Here is a 17,493-nt window from a genome sequence, read left to right as displayed (position 1 = left end):
GAGATTAAACTTATCTGGGCTTTTCCACGCATTCGGTCACAATAACGTTAAGCGTTCTGATATCATAAATTCAACTCAATCACGTATCATTTGGTCAATTTATTTGATTGTTTGCCAAGAAAAAAAATTAAGATCTGATTTGAAATGCATGTCAATTCCTTTTTTAAGTAAAAGTTTTTAAAGGCCTGATTTAAGCCAAGCATTGGCTAAACTATCAAGTGGTATCCATCAAGTAAGAGTATTATTCTCACATAAAATAAAAGGATCATTTTGTAAAACTATAAGGGTAAAAGAAGCCAAGTGGTTAAAGAACTGAACTAGCAATAGTTGCATCTAGTCCCATACGCGTGAACTGTAAACCAAATTGATGTGATTCCCCTGCAATCACCAGTATATCCAATGTACCCTTAACTCTGAGTAAAGCTGTCACAGCAACCGAAATACTGTAAGTTGCATCTGGAAAAAAAATCTCCAACTTGTTTCAAACTTGCACAGTACACACTTTTGCGTGGTCTCAACATCCTATGGTGTCAGGATTACGCACAAACTGCTGACTCAACACACCTGCCATAGGTTTTACAGTGCCGTTGTGTCTTTGATGTGTCTGCCGCCCCTAGTTCAGTGGCTCTGTCTATCAAAATCTGTGGCAACATTCTTCAAAACCTGCATGATGCGCCACTGGCACAGTCTCTGGATGTGTAATGACAGAAGAGAGACAGCTAAACCAAACCGACAAAGGACAAACAACATTGATGATGGATGGGATGGAGAGAAATGTTTTATTTGAAGACAGTCATCTAAAGACAGAATGTGAGAGACAGAATGTACACAATCTGTTCATGAAAGCTAACAGAGATTGACAGACAGATGAGCACTATAAACTACTGTGACATTGTGAAATATATTGAAAGAATTACAGAAGAGTAGAAATGGCATAGAAATAACAGATGAAATGAACATCAATTGTTATTCTTTCCTAAACAGAATGATACTCCAGTTAAAATCAAACTAAATGTCTTATATATAATAAACAAACTTTGGTTTTATGTTTTGAAAGAACACTTTTTTTTCCCAGGGTGCTTTCAATTAGATGCCAAATTGGAATTGTGAATTATGGAATGGAATTGAAAAAGAATCAAATTATTTGCTATACTGCAAAAATGCTGAACTAATACACAACATTTGATTGTATTAAAATACAAAATCATTCCAATTTAATCCCAATACTGATTTCATAATCATTATTAGAAGTATAAATCATGTTATATGAATTTGATAATTATTTATTAAATTACAAAAGTACAAACTACATTTAAAAAGTACACAAAGTAGTTTAAAAATTATTGTCCCTTAAAATCAGTCTATGATTCTGACTTGAACTGCATAACGTACAGTTAAAAAAAAAAAATCTTTGAATTAGACACGGTCTCATTTATGAAAACCGTGCCATCTTAAGGCACTAAAGTGGTTTCACTCATGTCCTCTAAATACTGGATCCCTTGCACATGTTTGTGCAAACCAACAAATAATACCGTCTGTGGTTAACAAATTCATATTTACAAATAGATTTACCTAACTGATGAATTACATTTAAAAATATATTAATTTCAAATATCTACAGACTTCTATAAAACAGTTTTGAAGCAACATTTTCGGTATTCTATTCTAGTTAAATAAACCTGTGTAGAAAGCAATTACACTAGCCTGTTTCCTAGCCTCCACCAAAGACCTGTTTACTCATTGTTACCCCAGTCTACCTCTGGTTCATCGTCTAAGCGAAGAATGAGGTAGGAGAGAAATTGGAAGAGGTTTTGCCAAAACAAAGCAGCCATGTAAAAGTAAATGTCGCTTACGTCGACTTCGCAGGTCTCGCCGGCGAAGGTCATTTCACAGACACAATGGAACTTGTTGACCATGTTCTGGCAGTAGCCACCGTTCATGCAAGGGTTGGATCTACATTCATCAAGATCTAGTTCGCACCTAAGTGACAAATGTATAGTGAAAACAAACCTTATTATGACTGAAATATTACAGCTGTTGTTAATATTTGGTTCTAAATATGAATATTCCGTGCTTTCTAAAACTGGTTAATAGCATGGCATAATTACTACCCTGAAAATTCATTAACTTGAGAACTTGTGGACAAAGAAAGAATAATAATAAAGAAGGAATAATCACCAGTGACCCGAAAACCCAGGGAGGCAATCACATATCATGTTGGTGTCAGAACAGTTCCCCCCATTGAAACACGTGTAGTTCTGCTGTTCATCACCACAGATGGACACCGGGAGCTTGGGCGGTCTGGGGATGGGGAGGATGAGGGCAAAGAAAGAAACATAACAGATGATGAAGAATCCATCCTCTCCTCTTGAGAGCCATTTAAGAGGCTACTACCTACTACCCCCCGCTGCTTTGTCCCGCACAAAAGAGGATTAGCCCACTATTAGAATAATGACATTAGCATGTGAATGGACCTCTGACCACAAGACAAAGAGAATACAATAAACCGTCGCTTTATATGGGGATTAACATACAGCTAATACGAAGAATCTGCTATTGTTATTCTGTATGGACAAAGATATGATATGACCAATAAAGAGTTTGAATTGTGGTTTTCTTTTACTTTACAGAGACCATGTGAAATAAAGGATTCTAGGAAAAGAAATAAAGAAAGTAAGAAAAAATAAAGGAATGAAGGAAGGAATTGGAAAGGAAGAAAAAAGGAAAGAAATATATGGAGAGAAAATAAAAATTAGCAAGGGGGAATGGAAGAAAGAGAAGAAGAAGGAAGATAAGAAGGAAGTAGAAAGGAAGGAAAAAGGAAAGAAATATATGGAGTGAAAGTAAAGGATAGCAAGGGAGAAAAAGAAAGGAAGGAAGTAGGAAGGAAGAAAAAGGAAAAAAAGATATGGAGAGAACAAAGGATAGCAAAGGAGAAAAAAGAAAGATATGGAGAGGAAGTAAATGATAGCAAGGGAGAAGAAAGAAAGAAAGAAAGAAAGAAAGAAAGAAAGAAAGAAAGAAAGAAAGAAAGAAAGAAAGAAATGGAGAGAAAGTAAAGGATAGCAAGGGATAAAATAGGAAGGAAAAAAAGGAAAATATATAAAGAAAGAAAATAAAGGATAGCAAGGGGAAAGAAAGAAAGAAAGAAAGAAAGAAAGAAAGAAAAGAAAAAGGAAGGAAGAAAGAAAAAGGAATAAAATAAAGATATGGAGAGGAAGTAAATGATAGCAAGGGAGAAGAAAGAAAGAAAGAAAGAAAGAAAGAAAGAAAGAAAGAAAGAAAGAAAGAAAGAAAGAAAGAAAGAAAGAAAGAAAGAAAGAAAGAAAGAAAGAAATGGAGAGAAAGTAAAGGATAGCAAGGGATAAAATAGGAAGGAAAAAAAGGAAAATATATAAAGAAAGAAAATAAAGGATAGCAAGGGGAAAGAAAGAAAGAAAGAAAGAAAGAAAAAGAAAGAAAGAAAGAAAAGAAAAAGGAAGGAAGAAAGAAAAAGGAATAAAATAAAGATATGGAGAGAAAGTAAAGGATATCAAGGGAGAACAAAAGAAACAGAGAAAGGAGAGGATAAAAAGGAATTAAAAAGGAAATTGTGCAGAGAAAGGATAGAGAGGGAGAAAGGAAGGGAGAAGGAAAGAAAAAATAAAAATGGAGAGAAAAAAGAATGGGAAGGAGGACGGAAGGAAGAGCAAAGTCATAAAAAAGAGAAGGAAAAACAGAAATGTAAGAATGAAGGAATACAGACAGAAAAAATGAGGAAGTAAGAAAGAAAAGATGGAGAGAAGGTATGAAGCAGGGAAAGAGGCAAGAAACAAGGGATAACACGAAGGAAAGAAGTAGTAAGGAGGGAAGAAAGGCAAGGCGAGAAAAAAGGGGTAGAAAGATCAAAAGGAAATGAAAATAGGAAGGATAAAGGAAGAAAGAAATAGAGTGAAGGAAGGAAGGAAATGAGGAAGGCAAGAATGGCAAGAAAAGGGGGGTCAATAGTAAAAAAGGAAGTACAAGGAAGGAAGAGAAGAACAAATAAAGGAAGGATATATAAAACAAGAGGATAAATCTAAAAACAAGTCAATAGTAAAACGGCACTTACACGCTCCTGACAACTACGTACCACGGAGCCTCTTCAATCTGAGTGCTGTTGTGAGACAGAGGGAACAGGAAAGAGACAAACAAACAGCAAGCGTCATTCTTTTTTTTTTTTTTAAACACGGTGGTTTCAGTGGTAGCTTACTACGCAGAAGAGCTCACCTGCATTTTTCAAAGATATTTTAGTCCCTAGATATGCCTCGGGTTCCTCTTTTAGGGTAAGCCTATGATTTTTTTTCACCTATTTAATCGCCCGCCCACCCACCAATTCCAAGTGCTTTGACAAGCAACTGCACACTTTGAGGGATCACTTATGTTTCTATCACAACAGGGTAAAGATGAAACCAGTTACAAGCCAATGTTTAATACTTAGGGGTAGGACAGGATTCCACAAATCTGGCACTGGAGGGCCACTACCCTGTAGAGCAGGGCTGGGCAACTTCAGTCCTGGAGGGCCACTGTCCTGCAGAGTTTAGCTCGAAACCCTAATCAAACACACATGCCTGTAGCTTTCTAGTGATATTGAAGACATTTATTAGCTTGTTCAGGTATGTTTGATTAGGGTTGGAGCTAAACTCTGCACGACAGTGGCCCTCTAGGACTGAAGTTGCCCAGCCCATTGAGCAAGCTAATGAAGGCCTTATGAATTACCAGCAGTTTGATTAGGGTTTGCGCTAAACTGCAGGCCAGATTTGAGGAACCATAATTTAGGGGTTTGCTCAAATCCCTAAACCCAAGTATGACCAATAGTAGTAATGAACAAGTCAACTACAAATTTGAATAAACTCACTTGCAATACGGCCCAGTAAACCTGTTGGGACAGAGGCAAGAATAGTTCTTGAAGCCACACAAGCAGGTCCCACCATTAGCACACTTGTGACCGGCACATACGTCCACCTTCACTTCGCAGTTGGTGCCGGTGTAGCCACTATCACACTTGCAGCTGTATGAAAGGTCCTGCACACTACAGTATCCATGTTGACAGGGGTTGGAGGCACAGGTGTTTGTATTCAGTTCGCAGCGATCACCGCCCCAGCCAGGTAGACAGAAGCACTGGAAAAGGTTGAAGCGATCATCACAGATGCCCCCATGTAGGCAGGGGTTGGGTTCACACACCACCTCACCAACACAGCCAGTTTGGACAGGTTCCTCCGATACCTTATTGAACTTCTCTTCCTGTGTACGTGGGAATCTCACCTCAGCAGGACCATAATACGGAAGCACAATACCACCAATCTCAACATTACTCAGACAACCAATCAAATTCCAGCCAGACTCTGGGCCAAGTCCTCCTAGAAGGATATCGACGCCCTCTCTGAGGAAGTCTAGATTTCCGGTCATGGAATTAGATATAGTAGGCTCGTCCTTTTCATCAAGAGGGACCATGATCCACTGGGAGTTGTTAGTCCAAGGACTGGCCATTAACAGCTCTACTACATGCCACTCTCCATCGGCCACTGGTCTTGGGCTGTGCAGGGTTACCGGTGACAAAGATGATGAAGAAAAAGGTCCACTAAGAAGCTCTAGCACCAGAAAGCCATCTTGAATGGATACCGTAACAAAGTCAGACCCACTCTCCGCATGTAACAGTGCTGCATTGTGTTTACGTGTTCGGATACTGAAAACAATGCTGGTCAGGTGGCGGGAGATCAGCCCATTCCCATGGTATACAAGAGTGGTATTGTCTTGAAAAGTCACATTTGAAATGCCTACATAAAATAAAAGCAGACATAGTTTACGTAACACTTCAAGTCTCTTTCCTGAGCCTAGTCTACAATTTAAATCTGGAAGGTTATTAATCCAAAATACAGCATTTTATATTAATTCTGTAACCAATAATTTTGACTTCAGTATTGAATGATTTTGACTACTGTATTTTATACTTCTGATTTCAGATGTTCTGAAATACTCACATTCATAGCCCTGGTTCAGGGTGCGGCATGTTGCTTGTGGTGGGCAGGGGGTGAGTTCACACCATCTCACCTCCTCACAGTGCTGCCCTTCTGTGCTAGGAGGGCAGTTGCATGTGAAGTCATCCCATAGGGAGAAGCACATTCCACCATTCTGACAAGGATTTTTCTGGAATGGAAAGACAAAAATGACACAAACAAAACTGTCAATTAAATGTTCCATTGAATTTTTAAAAATAATATTGTTTATTTATTAAATTTTTATTAAAAGTAAGAAAAGATTTAGAAGTAGTAAATCTACTAGGTGTTAAGGTGATAGGGTGTTTGGATTTAAAAATTGCTTGTAGCTTGTACAGTCAACACACAAATTTGTACATGATCAATTACACAGTGTTGAATACTCAGGGACTTACATTAATTGATTATTCATTTATAGGATTAATGAATTAAATTGGATCAAAAAATCTTTTGAATCTGCCCAGTGTTTGGGATTAGTTTCTTGATTAGCATGGCCAAAGTCATGGATGTAAACTTTAATCTAGGCCAAGGAGGATAAAAGCCAATTGAGATAAGTAGGATTTGTTCATATATCTGCCAGATCTGGTGTAACCTAACCATTGTCCTCTTGCATTTGAGAGCTCATGAAACATTGTAACTTACAGAGCAAGAGTCATCACTGGTGCAGTCTGGGGTAACATCAACCATGCGGTCAGGTCTGTAAGACATCACAGAAGCTTCAAGTGGGAAAAATTCTAGCTTCCTCTCATTGAGCTGCAAGTCTTGTAAGCACCCTTTAAAATAACCACCAAAGGCAGATGTCTCCTGCCCATCAAACAGTCCGCCAACGTAGACCATATCCTCAAACTGAAGGGAAACAGGTTGAACATCCATTGCTCCGAATTCATGATCTGACTCCTGCAGAGTCATCATACTCTCTTTAATGGTGATGCAGACAAAATGGATCTCACCATCGTTAACCACACTTTTACCCATTAAAGTTTTCAAGTTGTTGACTTGCACCATGAGTTTTCCCTTTTCCAGCCACATCTTCAAGTACTCAGTGGTGCTGTTGGCAAGCAGCACCAAAAGACCAGACTCCTTCCGTGTACGCAAGAACATGGACAGATAGAGAGTATCTGTTTCCGGTTGGTCGGTGATGGTGAAGACAGCATAGCTTGCGGAGTCTTCCTGGCCAAATCTAGCAGTAACATACTCTGTATGAGAAAGAGAAGACATACAACTCTTAAAGAGTTTCTAGAACTATTCTAGTTTTACTATTGAAACTTGGACCCTAAGAGGAAACAAAGCATCTCTCAAGGTTTATCCTGTGATCTTCGACATTTACTGAAAACATTTACTTGTGTCTACAGTACAAGAAACTACGGCGTGTCTCTATTGTGCTAGAATAGACAGGCCATTTACAACACCACAGTGGATATTTCCAGTGTAGACATGTTATATGGGAGGTCAGTCCCTGGTACGCTTACCCTCAGCACAGTTTTGACCCACATATGGTCGCAGACACAAGCATTGGTAACCTTGCCAAAGGTTAACACACTTTCCAAGGTTGTTGCATGGACCAGAAAGGCATCGGTCATGATGGCTGCATCCTTGCTTGACATTCACCACTGAACTGCTCAACCAGTCCTCTGGTACCATCAGCTGTGAGTCCACAAACAAGTCCCTCATGCAGCCGATGAATGAGCCAGAACCCCCTCCTTCATCTGATCTTCCAACAAAGGTGCTTTGCAGGGCTGACTCCAGCTCAAGGGCACCGGTCTGTACTTGGGCTGTTGCACTACAGTTATCTCCATCCTGGCATGGCTCCAGTAGTTGTAACAGCAGGATACCCTTTCCAAGCACGGCCTCTACTGTGTGCCATTCACCATCAGATACATCCTGAGGCAGTGTCAGAGTCCAGCTGGTTGCATTTGGCTGAGGGTCACTCCTAAGATCAAGAAGCAGGTGTGTCTCCAGCAGCTCCAGGCTGAGTGTGACCCCTTCGTTGCCCCTCTGAAAGAGCACTGTGTTCTTCTGCACTGTGCGAAAGCTTAGCGTGATATTAAAGTATGTTTCCACACCCAGCAGTGGGGTCTGCAGGTGCAGGAATCCTCCAGTTGCCTCGAAGGAGAATACAGTGGGCGTCTGGCAGTAAGAGCCGGTGTAGCCCGGCTGACAGATGCAACTGTAGCCATGTACACCTTCGCTCAGGAAGGGCATGCAGGCTGCCCTGTTCTGGCACTCGTGACCCTCGCAACCCACCAGGGGCTCACTACAGTTGCGGCCACCATAGAGAATTCCATCTTGGCTTTCAGGCATGCAGATGCACTTGTAGCTGCCCAGGAAGTCCTCACATATGGCTCCATTATGACACGGGATGGTGGTACAAGCAGTGGTATTTTGCTCGCACAAGGCACCTGATAGGGGAGAGCCCAGAGTGGAATTTAGTTGCATACAAATAAACGTTTAACAAAGATTGTTACCCAAGAATTAACTTTTCTCGTTGCAATTATAAGTTCTTATTGTTTTTATAAGAGTTTATCCTTAAAGCTATTTGCTGCATTTGTGCCAATTTTGTGTCTGTAACTAAAGAGTAGTTCATGCCAGGGACAACATGGGCACGTTTTAGTCAATAATCCCTCAGGACAACAAATATGCAAAGTTGGTTGCATAACACTCATGCAACTTCATGCCAGTGTGACTGCCAACTGAGTTTTCTTATTAAAAAATGCCTGAAATTTTAATTGAATGAGAATTTAGTTACCAAATGAGTTTAAAATGCCTGGATAAAACATGAAGGAGCTTTGTATAATGCATCACATGGAAACGGTGAACAAAAAAAACATGACTCCTAAAGATGACCTAAAGTCATTGCAAGTTCATTGTATGTTTAACCAGAAAGAATTTTCACACTTTTCACTAGCCTAATAAAAGACATTGTGCCCCCCCCCAACACAGCTTATTTCACCACTGAATTCACACTGAGATTGATCATACAACCAAAATTAAATCTTAAAAAAAGGGAAAATTTACCTGAAATGAGCAACAGAACACTCCAAATCCAAACTATAACTTCCATGGCATTAGACGTCTACCATTCACATTGCTTTTTGATGGGTCCATCTATAGCAAAGGCCATCCTAACAGACAGCCGTCAGTGTACATTCCTTCCTTCAAGAAAAACCGTGGACTGCAACACTAGGCCCCCATCAAAGCCAGCTCCCGAGGGATTAGCTTAATTCAACCTGAGCATCTTACAATTGCAAAGTCCAATTATAGCCTCCGCCTCTGAGTCATGTCCTGAGCTGGTAACCTGACGTTCAGAGAAACAGAAACTTTTGTATAATCTAAAAATTAAAAGTCATTTTGCAGTTATATGTTTAGTTATTTAGTCTAGGAACCAGTAGAGTGAATTTGTGTTGAAAGATGTGTTGTATAATGGATGATTTGGTTTTGATTATGCAAACCGGACAGAATCCCAAGACAGTTCTGATTTACAGTTGCAACAACCTGATGATGCTTCTTATATGCTCATTATAGGCAACATTTTGCCAAGAATTTAACCAGGCATTAAAAACAGATTTTGACTCAGTTGTCCATCGGTTATTGATTTTTAAAGACTTTAGAGCCTTTACAGTGATCTGTTGATCTTCTTTAGACAGTCCTGGATTTTAACCCCTTCCTTATTTAAACAATTTCTTTCAAAAACGGTTGTATAAGAAAATGTACTGAGATACATGCGTGGCACTAACACAAACCTCTGAAAAAAGTGGAATTTGTCTTGATCCTAAATTTAAAAGTTTCATATTTGGTAAAAAAAAAAAAAAGTGTAAAAATATTAATGGGGCTGTGAGTTTGCAGATACCTGAAAATCCTAGTGGACATTTGCATATGAAGCCGGAAGCATGCCTGGGGTTGTATCGAGTAGGAAACAAGGGCTCAGTGCCATAAAGTGTCTTCCAAGAGAGCTCAATGCAAGTGCCTTCATTCACACAGGGACTGCTATCACACTCACCGATGTCTATTTCACAGTTACGACCCTCGAACCCTGGTACACAGATAAGAGAGACAACCTAATGAAGTTTAGTGTCCTAGCTTGCCTAAATTATTTAAAGCCTTTACCATGATTTCTAAAATAAACAAATGAATATTACATCTACATTGTAGATTATACATTATAAATATATCTTCCAATCATGTGCATTTTTGTTTCTAAAAAAATAAGTACAGAGTCACCATATTTCATTCTAAAGTCAATCTATTAATTTCAATATATTACACTTTACACAAAAGAGCTCTATGTAAGTCACCTGGCCAGCAACTGCAGGTGTAGTTCCCATTTTTATCCTCACATAGGGCGCCGTTGAGGCAGGGTTGAGACCAGCAGGGAGGAGGTGGGATCTCACAGTGAACACCAGTAAAGTTAGTTTGTGAGCAGTCACAGCGGTAGCTACAAGATTATTTCAAAATAGATATGCATATGTTATTTAATTTCGGGTATATTCTTTCTGAGTACGTTCACAGAATGATTCAGCATATTATATTTTAGACACAGCAATATAGTGCATGTTGTTTACCAACTTTCTGTGTGGTAAGGGACTAGTTTTATCAATTATATATTGTATATAAATTGATATATACTACTTACTAATATTTAAACATTCAAATATCATTATATGTATACTTATAATTATTAAATAAGAAATTAAAGTAAGTTTAACTTGTTTTGAAAATTTTAGAATAGATTTCCTAATATGGATGGAAATGTATTGTACCTGTTTATTTCATCCACACACAGAGCCCCATTTCGGCATGGCTGGTCACTGCATTCATCGATGTTCGTTTCACAGCGCTCCCCCTGGAAGCCCTCCAGGCAGGTACATGAGAAGCCATTGATGTGGTCATGGCAACTGCCGCCGTGGAGACAGGGCTGTGATTGACACTCATCAATCTGAACCTCACAGCTGCTACCTGGAACATCAGAGACAGTGTTGTTGAGTGCAAAGATGCCAATCCGCTTTTTGTCGAGATCTCTGCATGGCTTATTACACATGCCATCTGGACAGGCCTCATCCTGGATCAAACAGACTGTAACTGGAAGCTTCCAGTCAGTCTTTAGGGTTATTGATATGCTGCCCACAGCTTTTCCTTCACTTGATCAAAAATGTTTTTCAAGCAGATCTAAATTGTGAATTTTCACATCCTGTAAGAGTCTGGGGCTCGTTGTCACACAAGGAAGTTGTCAAAATTCAATTAAACAATGCTTGATTTCTTCTTGATTTCAAAGTCCTAGTTCAAAAACCTATTTTTTGTGAATTCTGTTCTCCAAACTAAAAATTAAAATAATATTTTAATAATTACTTAGAGTAACCCTTAATTTTGACATGACAGTCACACTTTACATGTACAGTATGTACTAGTAATAACAGTAAATTATGCATAATTACAAGCAATTAAACCTAAACCAAACATTAACACTACAGTAAGTACAGTTGACAGTATAATATTGTTTTTCTATTCTATGGAAGTCAATGGCTACCAACAACTGTTTGATTACCCACATTCTTCAAAATATCTTCTTCTGTGTTCAGCAGAAGAAGAGATTCATAAGGTTTGGAATGACATGAGGGGTGAGTAAATGAGGACAGATTTTTCATTTTTGGGAGAACCATCCCTTTAATATTACTTAGTACTTATTTGTGTGATTACACTGTAACCTTAACATTAAGTATAACCTTATTTAAGTACAATATTCTCAAATAAGCATCAATAAATATCAAGTTTCCACTGTGACAACATACCCCACTACATGTGTGCAATAAACAGTACTTTTTTATTCCTGAAAAAATAAAGATGAAAATGTTTAATAGCATTTTTGTAGCAGAGTCTTTAAGGTAGGTGTCTAAACAGAAATTGGCTTAAAAAATAAACCCACCCTGAGAAATATTCACTAGGGTAGCAAACTAACCCCATTCTCCCTTACTCATTATATCATCAAAGAAAACAAAAAAATAGTTTTTAAACAAGTTTAAACTTCATAGCTTCTTTAATAAATTATATTAAACTAGATCTTTGCATGTTTAAAAGCAAATGTCAACAATCTTCCATGAAAGAATATTAGGATGTTCTCCAGGGTTGCATTTCAGGCTGCAATACCCTCATTGAGCCACAAGATAGCAGTAGCTGCATTTGGCACCACTCAAAACATTCCACATGTTAGTCTAACAGGTGAGTCGCACATGGCAACAGTGCATCTGACCCTCCCTCCCTTCACTTACCCGTGTATCCAGGCCTGCAGAGACAGATGTAGTGCCCGATCTTATCCAGACAGGTGGCTCCGTTTCTGCAGGGCCACGACACGCATTCATTCACCTCGATCTCGCAGTGTTTACCCTGGAATCCCGGCACGCAGAAGCAGGTGGGGCCATCCCTTCTGCTGCGGCAGATGGCGCGGTTGCGGCAGGGGTTGGGGGAGCAGTGGTCCACCTTTTTCTCGCAGGAACTCCCGGTGTAACCCTCTTGGCAGATGCATGCGTACCCCGGGCTCCTGTCTTGCACCGCCAGACATCGGGGAGTGTCCACACACAGCCCCTGAGCACAGAGCTGGGCACTGGTATGACAGTCCTGCCCCAACAAGTCGGGCTCACACTGGCAAACTAGTTCCCCTGGGTGGGTGCCGGTGGGCTGACACGTCGCATTGCCCTGGCAGATGGACAGTTGGCAGAGCGCACTGGAAGAATCACAACGCGTGCTGGGCAGGACTGGCGCAGGCGACTGACACTGGCACAGGAAGTCAGATGGGGCTTCCTTGCACTCTGCCCTGTTTTGGCAAGGCTTGTCCAGGCAGAGTGTTGAGGTCTGGGGAAGTGTTAAACCTACAAGGATTTACGAAAAAAAAAAACACTTATGCATGTGCTGAAAGTTTTCCCTGCTTCCCTAATGTACCTGGGACAAAATGCAATAACAGTTAGTGGCTTCAGAAAACTTACCCAAGGTTGATGATACACGGGGTAACTTTTTGAGCAGTTTTGCCAGGCAACTTTTCTTTGAACAATGTTGCTTGGGCAGATTTCTATATGGATACTTTAAATGGGTCGTGGGCCCTGTGTCTTACCTGGTTGCCCATTGACAGCAACATCAACAATTAAGTTTCCCAGCAATATTGTTCAAAAAGTTGCCCCGTGTATCATTAGCCTAATGCTTTTTTCTGCTTAAAAGTTTGCTACCATAAGTATCCACCTTATTTTGCAACGTGGAAGTAAGCTATTTTCTGTGACTGTTCAAGATTTCTGAATCATTAGGCGATATACATAACAGAATTTTTTGCACTACAAATAAGGAGGTTTATGATTGACAAGAAGTTAAAATAATATGATGACAATTAAAGGTACAAAAGCTGTCGCTGGGGTAGTACCCTTCAAAAGGTACTAATATGTAGCATTTAGGTATTAATGTGCACCCTGTAGGGGCAAATATGGAACAATATGGTACAAATCATGATGTTCATGCTTATCCTAATATCTTCAAGCCTTATAGTTGCCTTTAGCAGATTAGAGCTGGCCAATAATATAGTTTACATTTTGCGAATATACTAGCAATCAAGCAGGTCAGATATGCTGTGTAATATTTATTGCCCGATGCAGGTATCCTGTATGTATTGTATGTGGCTAGAGCTGGACAGTTTGTATAAAAAGCTGGGTGATAACATAGTTGCATTTTGTGACAATATATATATATATATATATATATATATATATATATATATAGATAGATATATATATATATATATATTAAGAGATGATCAATAAGATAATTACAAATTGCACACTTCCCCTTTAATTTTACCCTACAGTTGTTTGCTAGTGAAAGTATAATAAAGTGTATTGATTTATTTATTTGTATCAATTAAATAGATGAAGAGAAGAGATGTACAGAGTGTGCGATACTGACACAGATGGCCAAAAAGTCAGGATGCCATGTTGCGTAGCATGCTCGCTAACAGTCACATGGTCAATTAGCAAATCAAAGGCTAAAATTTATGCACTCTCAAATTCACTGTAGTCCAATACTACATGTATCAGTTCAAGTCTCACAGCTGTTTTATGCTACAACACATATTTACTTTACAAGCACACCATTCTCTCAGATTAGCTCACAGTTAACAAGTAAGCTAAGCTGTTTTCACATAGAACAACAACAAGCTAAATTATTATTATATGAATCCATCCTTTAAACAAAAATAACGACTTTATTCAACTATTTCTTCTCTTCTGTGTCATTCTTCAATGCGTGTTCACAACAGTATCACAAAGAGAAGAAATTGTTGAAGAAAGTCCTTATTTTTGTTTTCGTTGCCCACAAAAAGTATTCTCGCAGTTTCATAAAAATACACTTGAACCACTGATGTCACATGGACTATTTTAACGATATCCTTACTTCCTTTCTGGGCCTTGAACATGTCAGTTGCGTTGCTGTCTATGCAGGATCAGAAAGCGCTCGGATTTTATCAAAAATATCTTAATTTGTGTTCCAAAGATAAATGAAGGTCTTACGGGTTTGGAACGACATGAGGAATTAATGACAGAATTTAAATTTTTTGGGTTAACTATCCCTTAGACTCTTTTTCGCAATGGTCTGCAAACTCGCCTTCAGATCTACCTTAGTCAATAGCTAGTAGTTTGAACTAAACAAATTATTTTTTTTTTTGGATAATTTGTTATATTCAGACGTATGCCACTGTATGGAAGAAAAGATCTGTCGCTACTTCAGTTACATTGCACCTTTAAGATAATTAGGTAACTACGCCGCAGTTGCAAAAGATACCGGTTGTACCCACAAATTCTTACAAACGTCTTATTACTTTAAAGTTATGAGAAAGTATTTACCATTAAACAATGCCACACTTTCACTTCAGTGTCAGTTAACGTATATACCTGACTGATCACACACCTACACACCGCAGGGCCTGCTGCTTTAGATAAAGCACATATATAAAGGCCTCCTTCCTGTATTCAGCTGGTCATTCTCGGAAATGCCAGAGGAAACAAAGCCCTGTTATCTATCCAAAAAATGGCTTAACCTCTGTGACAGCCCTATTCACGGCACTCACAGTGCAAGGACGTTTGCAAACTTTGGAGTCTCAACAAAGCATCAAATTATGTCCCCATAGCAACCAATTCCACACTTCCAGCTTTCCTTTAGCAGGGGTTGCTATGGTTACCGGCAACAGACATAAGTCAGTCATTTAGGGGGTGTCTAGAAACCCCATTCAAACCCTGCAGTCTGCAATGTCTTTTTCTTACAGACTGTGCATTGAGACAAAGGCTAATCGTGCAAGCAATCATGAGCACAATTTGGTTGCAATGTTATCAGGATTGCCTCTCGTTCACATTCAGGGGCCATAGAGAAGAAATGCTAAAAGATGTTTGCTGATATGTTGGTTTATTGCATCAAAAAGTATCAAATGCCATGTAGTCAATGACGTTTGAACATATTAAACACAACATTTCTTTACTTTCAAATCAAATTTATATTTGATCTATATTTTAACTTGTTCACCAGTTGGGACCCAAATTGTCTGTTTTGGCGGATTTCAGTAAGATCAGCTTATAGGAAGTCTAGACCAGTGCTCAGCATGAGCCCACTCTTATCCCAAAAACACGAGGATGTCAATCCATATGTTCATATAAACAGCACTCTACAATTCTATCAAACTCAAATGCTATACTATGGTAAAAATGCACACATTTAAATACCATTTTCACTCGTGATGAAAGCAAACCCCAATCCTTTTAAATGTGCCTAGTGTCTAGAAAATGAAAAGAGCAGGTCTGTTTTTAAGTGTCTTTGATGCAAAGCCTTTTATGTTCTTAAGTGCCACTGCAGCTGATGCGTTCGGGGTTACGTTACCCCTGACCACACTCATGCAGAGCCGTTTCAAAGCAAAAGGGAATAATATCAAGCTATCAGATAGGCTTTTTCCATCCATAAAAGAAGAACATTTGCATTTAGTAAATACACACACACATACAAAAGTATAAACCATCATGAAATGTTTGGAAGGCTTTTTACATTTTTTAAAAATCGCCTGAATGCACACTGTGTACAAGTTGCAGGTCAATATGAATTCTACTAAAACAACCAAAAATAACAATATAGTATGTCTAAATCTCTGCTCTTTGGCTCTAGAACACTATCCAACAAGTGGACCAACAATTACGTCATTACTGCATAAATCAACAGGTTGGGCTACTTACTTTCTGTCCACTGTAGAAAAAGAAACAAGCCACATGCAACTAATCTGAGCCACACTGAACCCAAAACCGTAAGATCCATATCCATACTTGGATGTCATTGTGATAGTGGGCAAGCTGGCATGATCACGGTGTGTTACTCAAGCATCCTCCAGTGTGTCTGTCTGCTTGCGGCTCTCTGAGGCTTAGGATGCTCTCATTCACATGCGCACCAATGAGGCGCAACTCTCTGTATTCTCAATACAAAGAGGCCTCTGGGGATTGGTGAAGACTTGGACAGAGAGGGGCCATCAAGCATGCTGTCTGAATAATAATTAGCAGCGGATGATAACATTGGATATTAAATAAGGAACAGCAGACAAAATGCAGCTACGCTGTACTCATCGCCCTCTTGCAATCATGGCCTTCCATCCACTCCAGTCTAATGACTTCACTCAAAAAGCTCTTATTAAATGCAAAATAGACCATGCCATCTGCCAGGACTCTTTGGTAAGAACGTGCAATGTCTTCAGGTTAGAGTTTAAACAACTAGCTCATTTACCATGAACCTTGTGCACTGGTGAATCTGTCATTTTTCTATCATTTGTAATAATTCTCCACAATTTTGTTTTTGTATATTCTTTCTTTCCCCTTAATTTGTATGCTTTTTTTCTTGTGTTTTTTTGTTATTTATTTTTTAAATGATGAGGACTAAATCAAAAATGAATTAATTAAACAGAAAAAAATATTATTTTTGTCCATTTTGGACTATAATGAAAAGCAGAACAAAAATAAAAAAATAAATAGGAAATTTGTATTATAATAATATTAATAATCATCTTGCAATTCTACATAGTCTACTTCTAAAAAGTAAATAAATATAATAACATACATTTTCATAAGATGTGAATATAAGAAATCATAATTTCCTAAATTATAATAGGCAATTACTATAATAATAAATTAAAAATCACCTTGAGTTACACATTTCGAAACTACTAAAAAGTAGAAATATAACAGCCTAGACAAGCGTAAGCATAAGCATAAGCATTATATATGAATATACGAATATATCACCAGTTTTGTATATTAAACCCCTGAAAACAAACGGTAATTCTATAATTTTCCTTCCTTGCAACTAAAAATAAAATAAAAAATCACATCGCTAATTTAAAACTAGCTGCAACAGCCTGGACAAAGCACTTTGGCAAAAGCATTACATGTCTGAACAACATTTCAACGTGCATGAAGGGGCTTCCTGCATT

At 38.7% G+C, this 17,493-nt stretch overlaps 2 protein-coding genes across 2 annotated transcripts in view; both read right to left on the bottom strand.

The window, feature by feature from the left end:
• The window catches only part of LOC306874602 (protein crumbs homolog 1-like), a 14,893-nt gene extending 5,740 nt beyond the window's left edge, over window positions 1-9,153 (bottom strand). The window contains exons 1-8 of the mRNA XM_079424750.1: window positions 9,030-9,153; window positions 7,484-8,413; window positions 6,657-7,210; window positions 6,000-6,165; window positions 4,877-5,795; window positions 4,091-4,135; window positions 2,179-2,301; window positions 1,854-1,980 (exon numbers count right to left, since the gene is read on the bottom strand). Coding sequence (XP_079280876.1) covers window positions 1,854-1,980; window positions 2,179-2,301; window positions 4,091-4,135; window positions 4,877-5,795; window positions 6,000-6,165; window positions 6,657-7,210; window positions 7,484-8,413; window positions 9,030-9,075 — 2,910 coding nt within the window. The 5' untranslated portion in view covers window positions 9,076-9,153. The remainder of the gene's footprint in view (window positions 1-1,853; window positions 1,981-2,178; window positions 2,302-4,090; window positions 4,136-4,876; window positions 5,796-5,999; window positions 6,166-6,656; window positions 7,211-7,483; window positions 8,414-9,029) is intronic.
• Window positions 9,154-9,207: 54 nt separating this feature from the next.
• Window positions 9,208-16,821, bottom strand: LOC306874636 (uncharacterized protein; the record flags this gene model as incomplete). The annotated part of the gene is made up of 6 exons (XM_079424782.1): window positions 9,208-9,309; window positions 9,862-10,044; window positions 10,307-10,446; window positions 10,772-10,967; window positions 12,275-12,871; window positions 16,791-16,821. The coding sequence occupies 6 exons, from the start codon at window positions 16,819-16,821 to the stop codon at window positions 9,290-9,292; spliced, it is 1,167 nt and encodes a 388-aa protein (XP_079280908.1). The 3' UTR covers window positions 9,208-9,289.
• Between the last annotated feature and the right edge of the window lie 672 nt (window positions 16,822-17,493).

This window comes from Barbus barbus (genome assembly GCF_936440315.1).
Source record: "Barbus barbus genome assembly, chromosome: 9".
NCBI lineage: Eukaryota > Metazoa > Chordata > Actinopteri > Cypriniformes > Cyprinidae > Barbus > Barbus barbus.
This window is presented reverse-complemented; position numbering and strand designations above follow the sequence as displayed.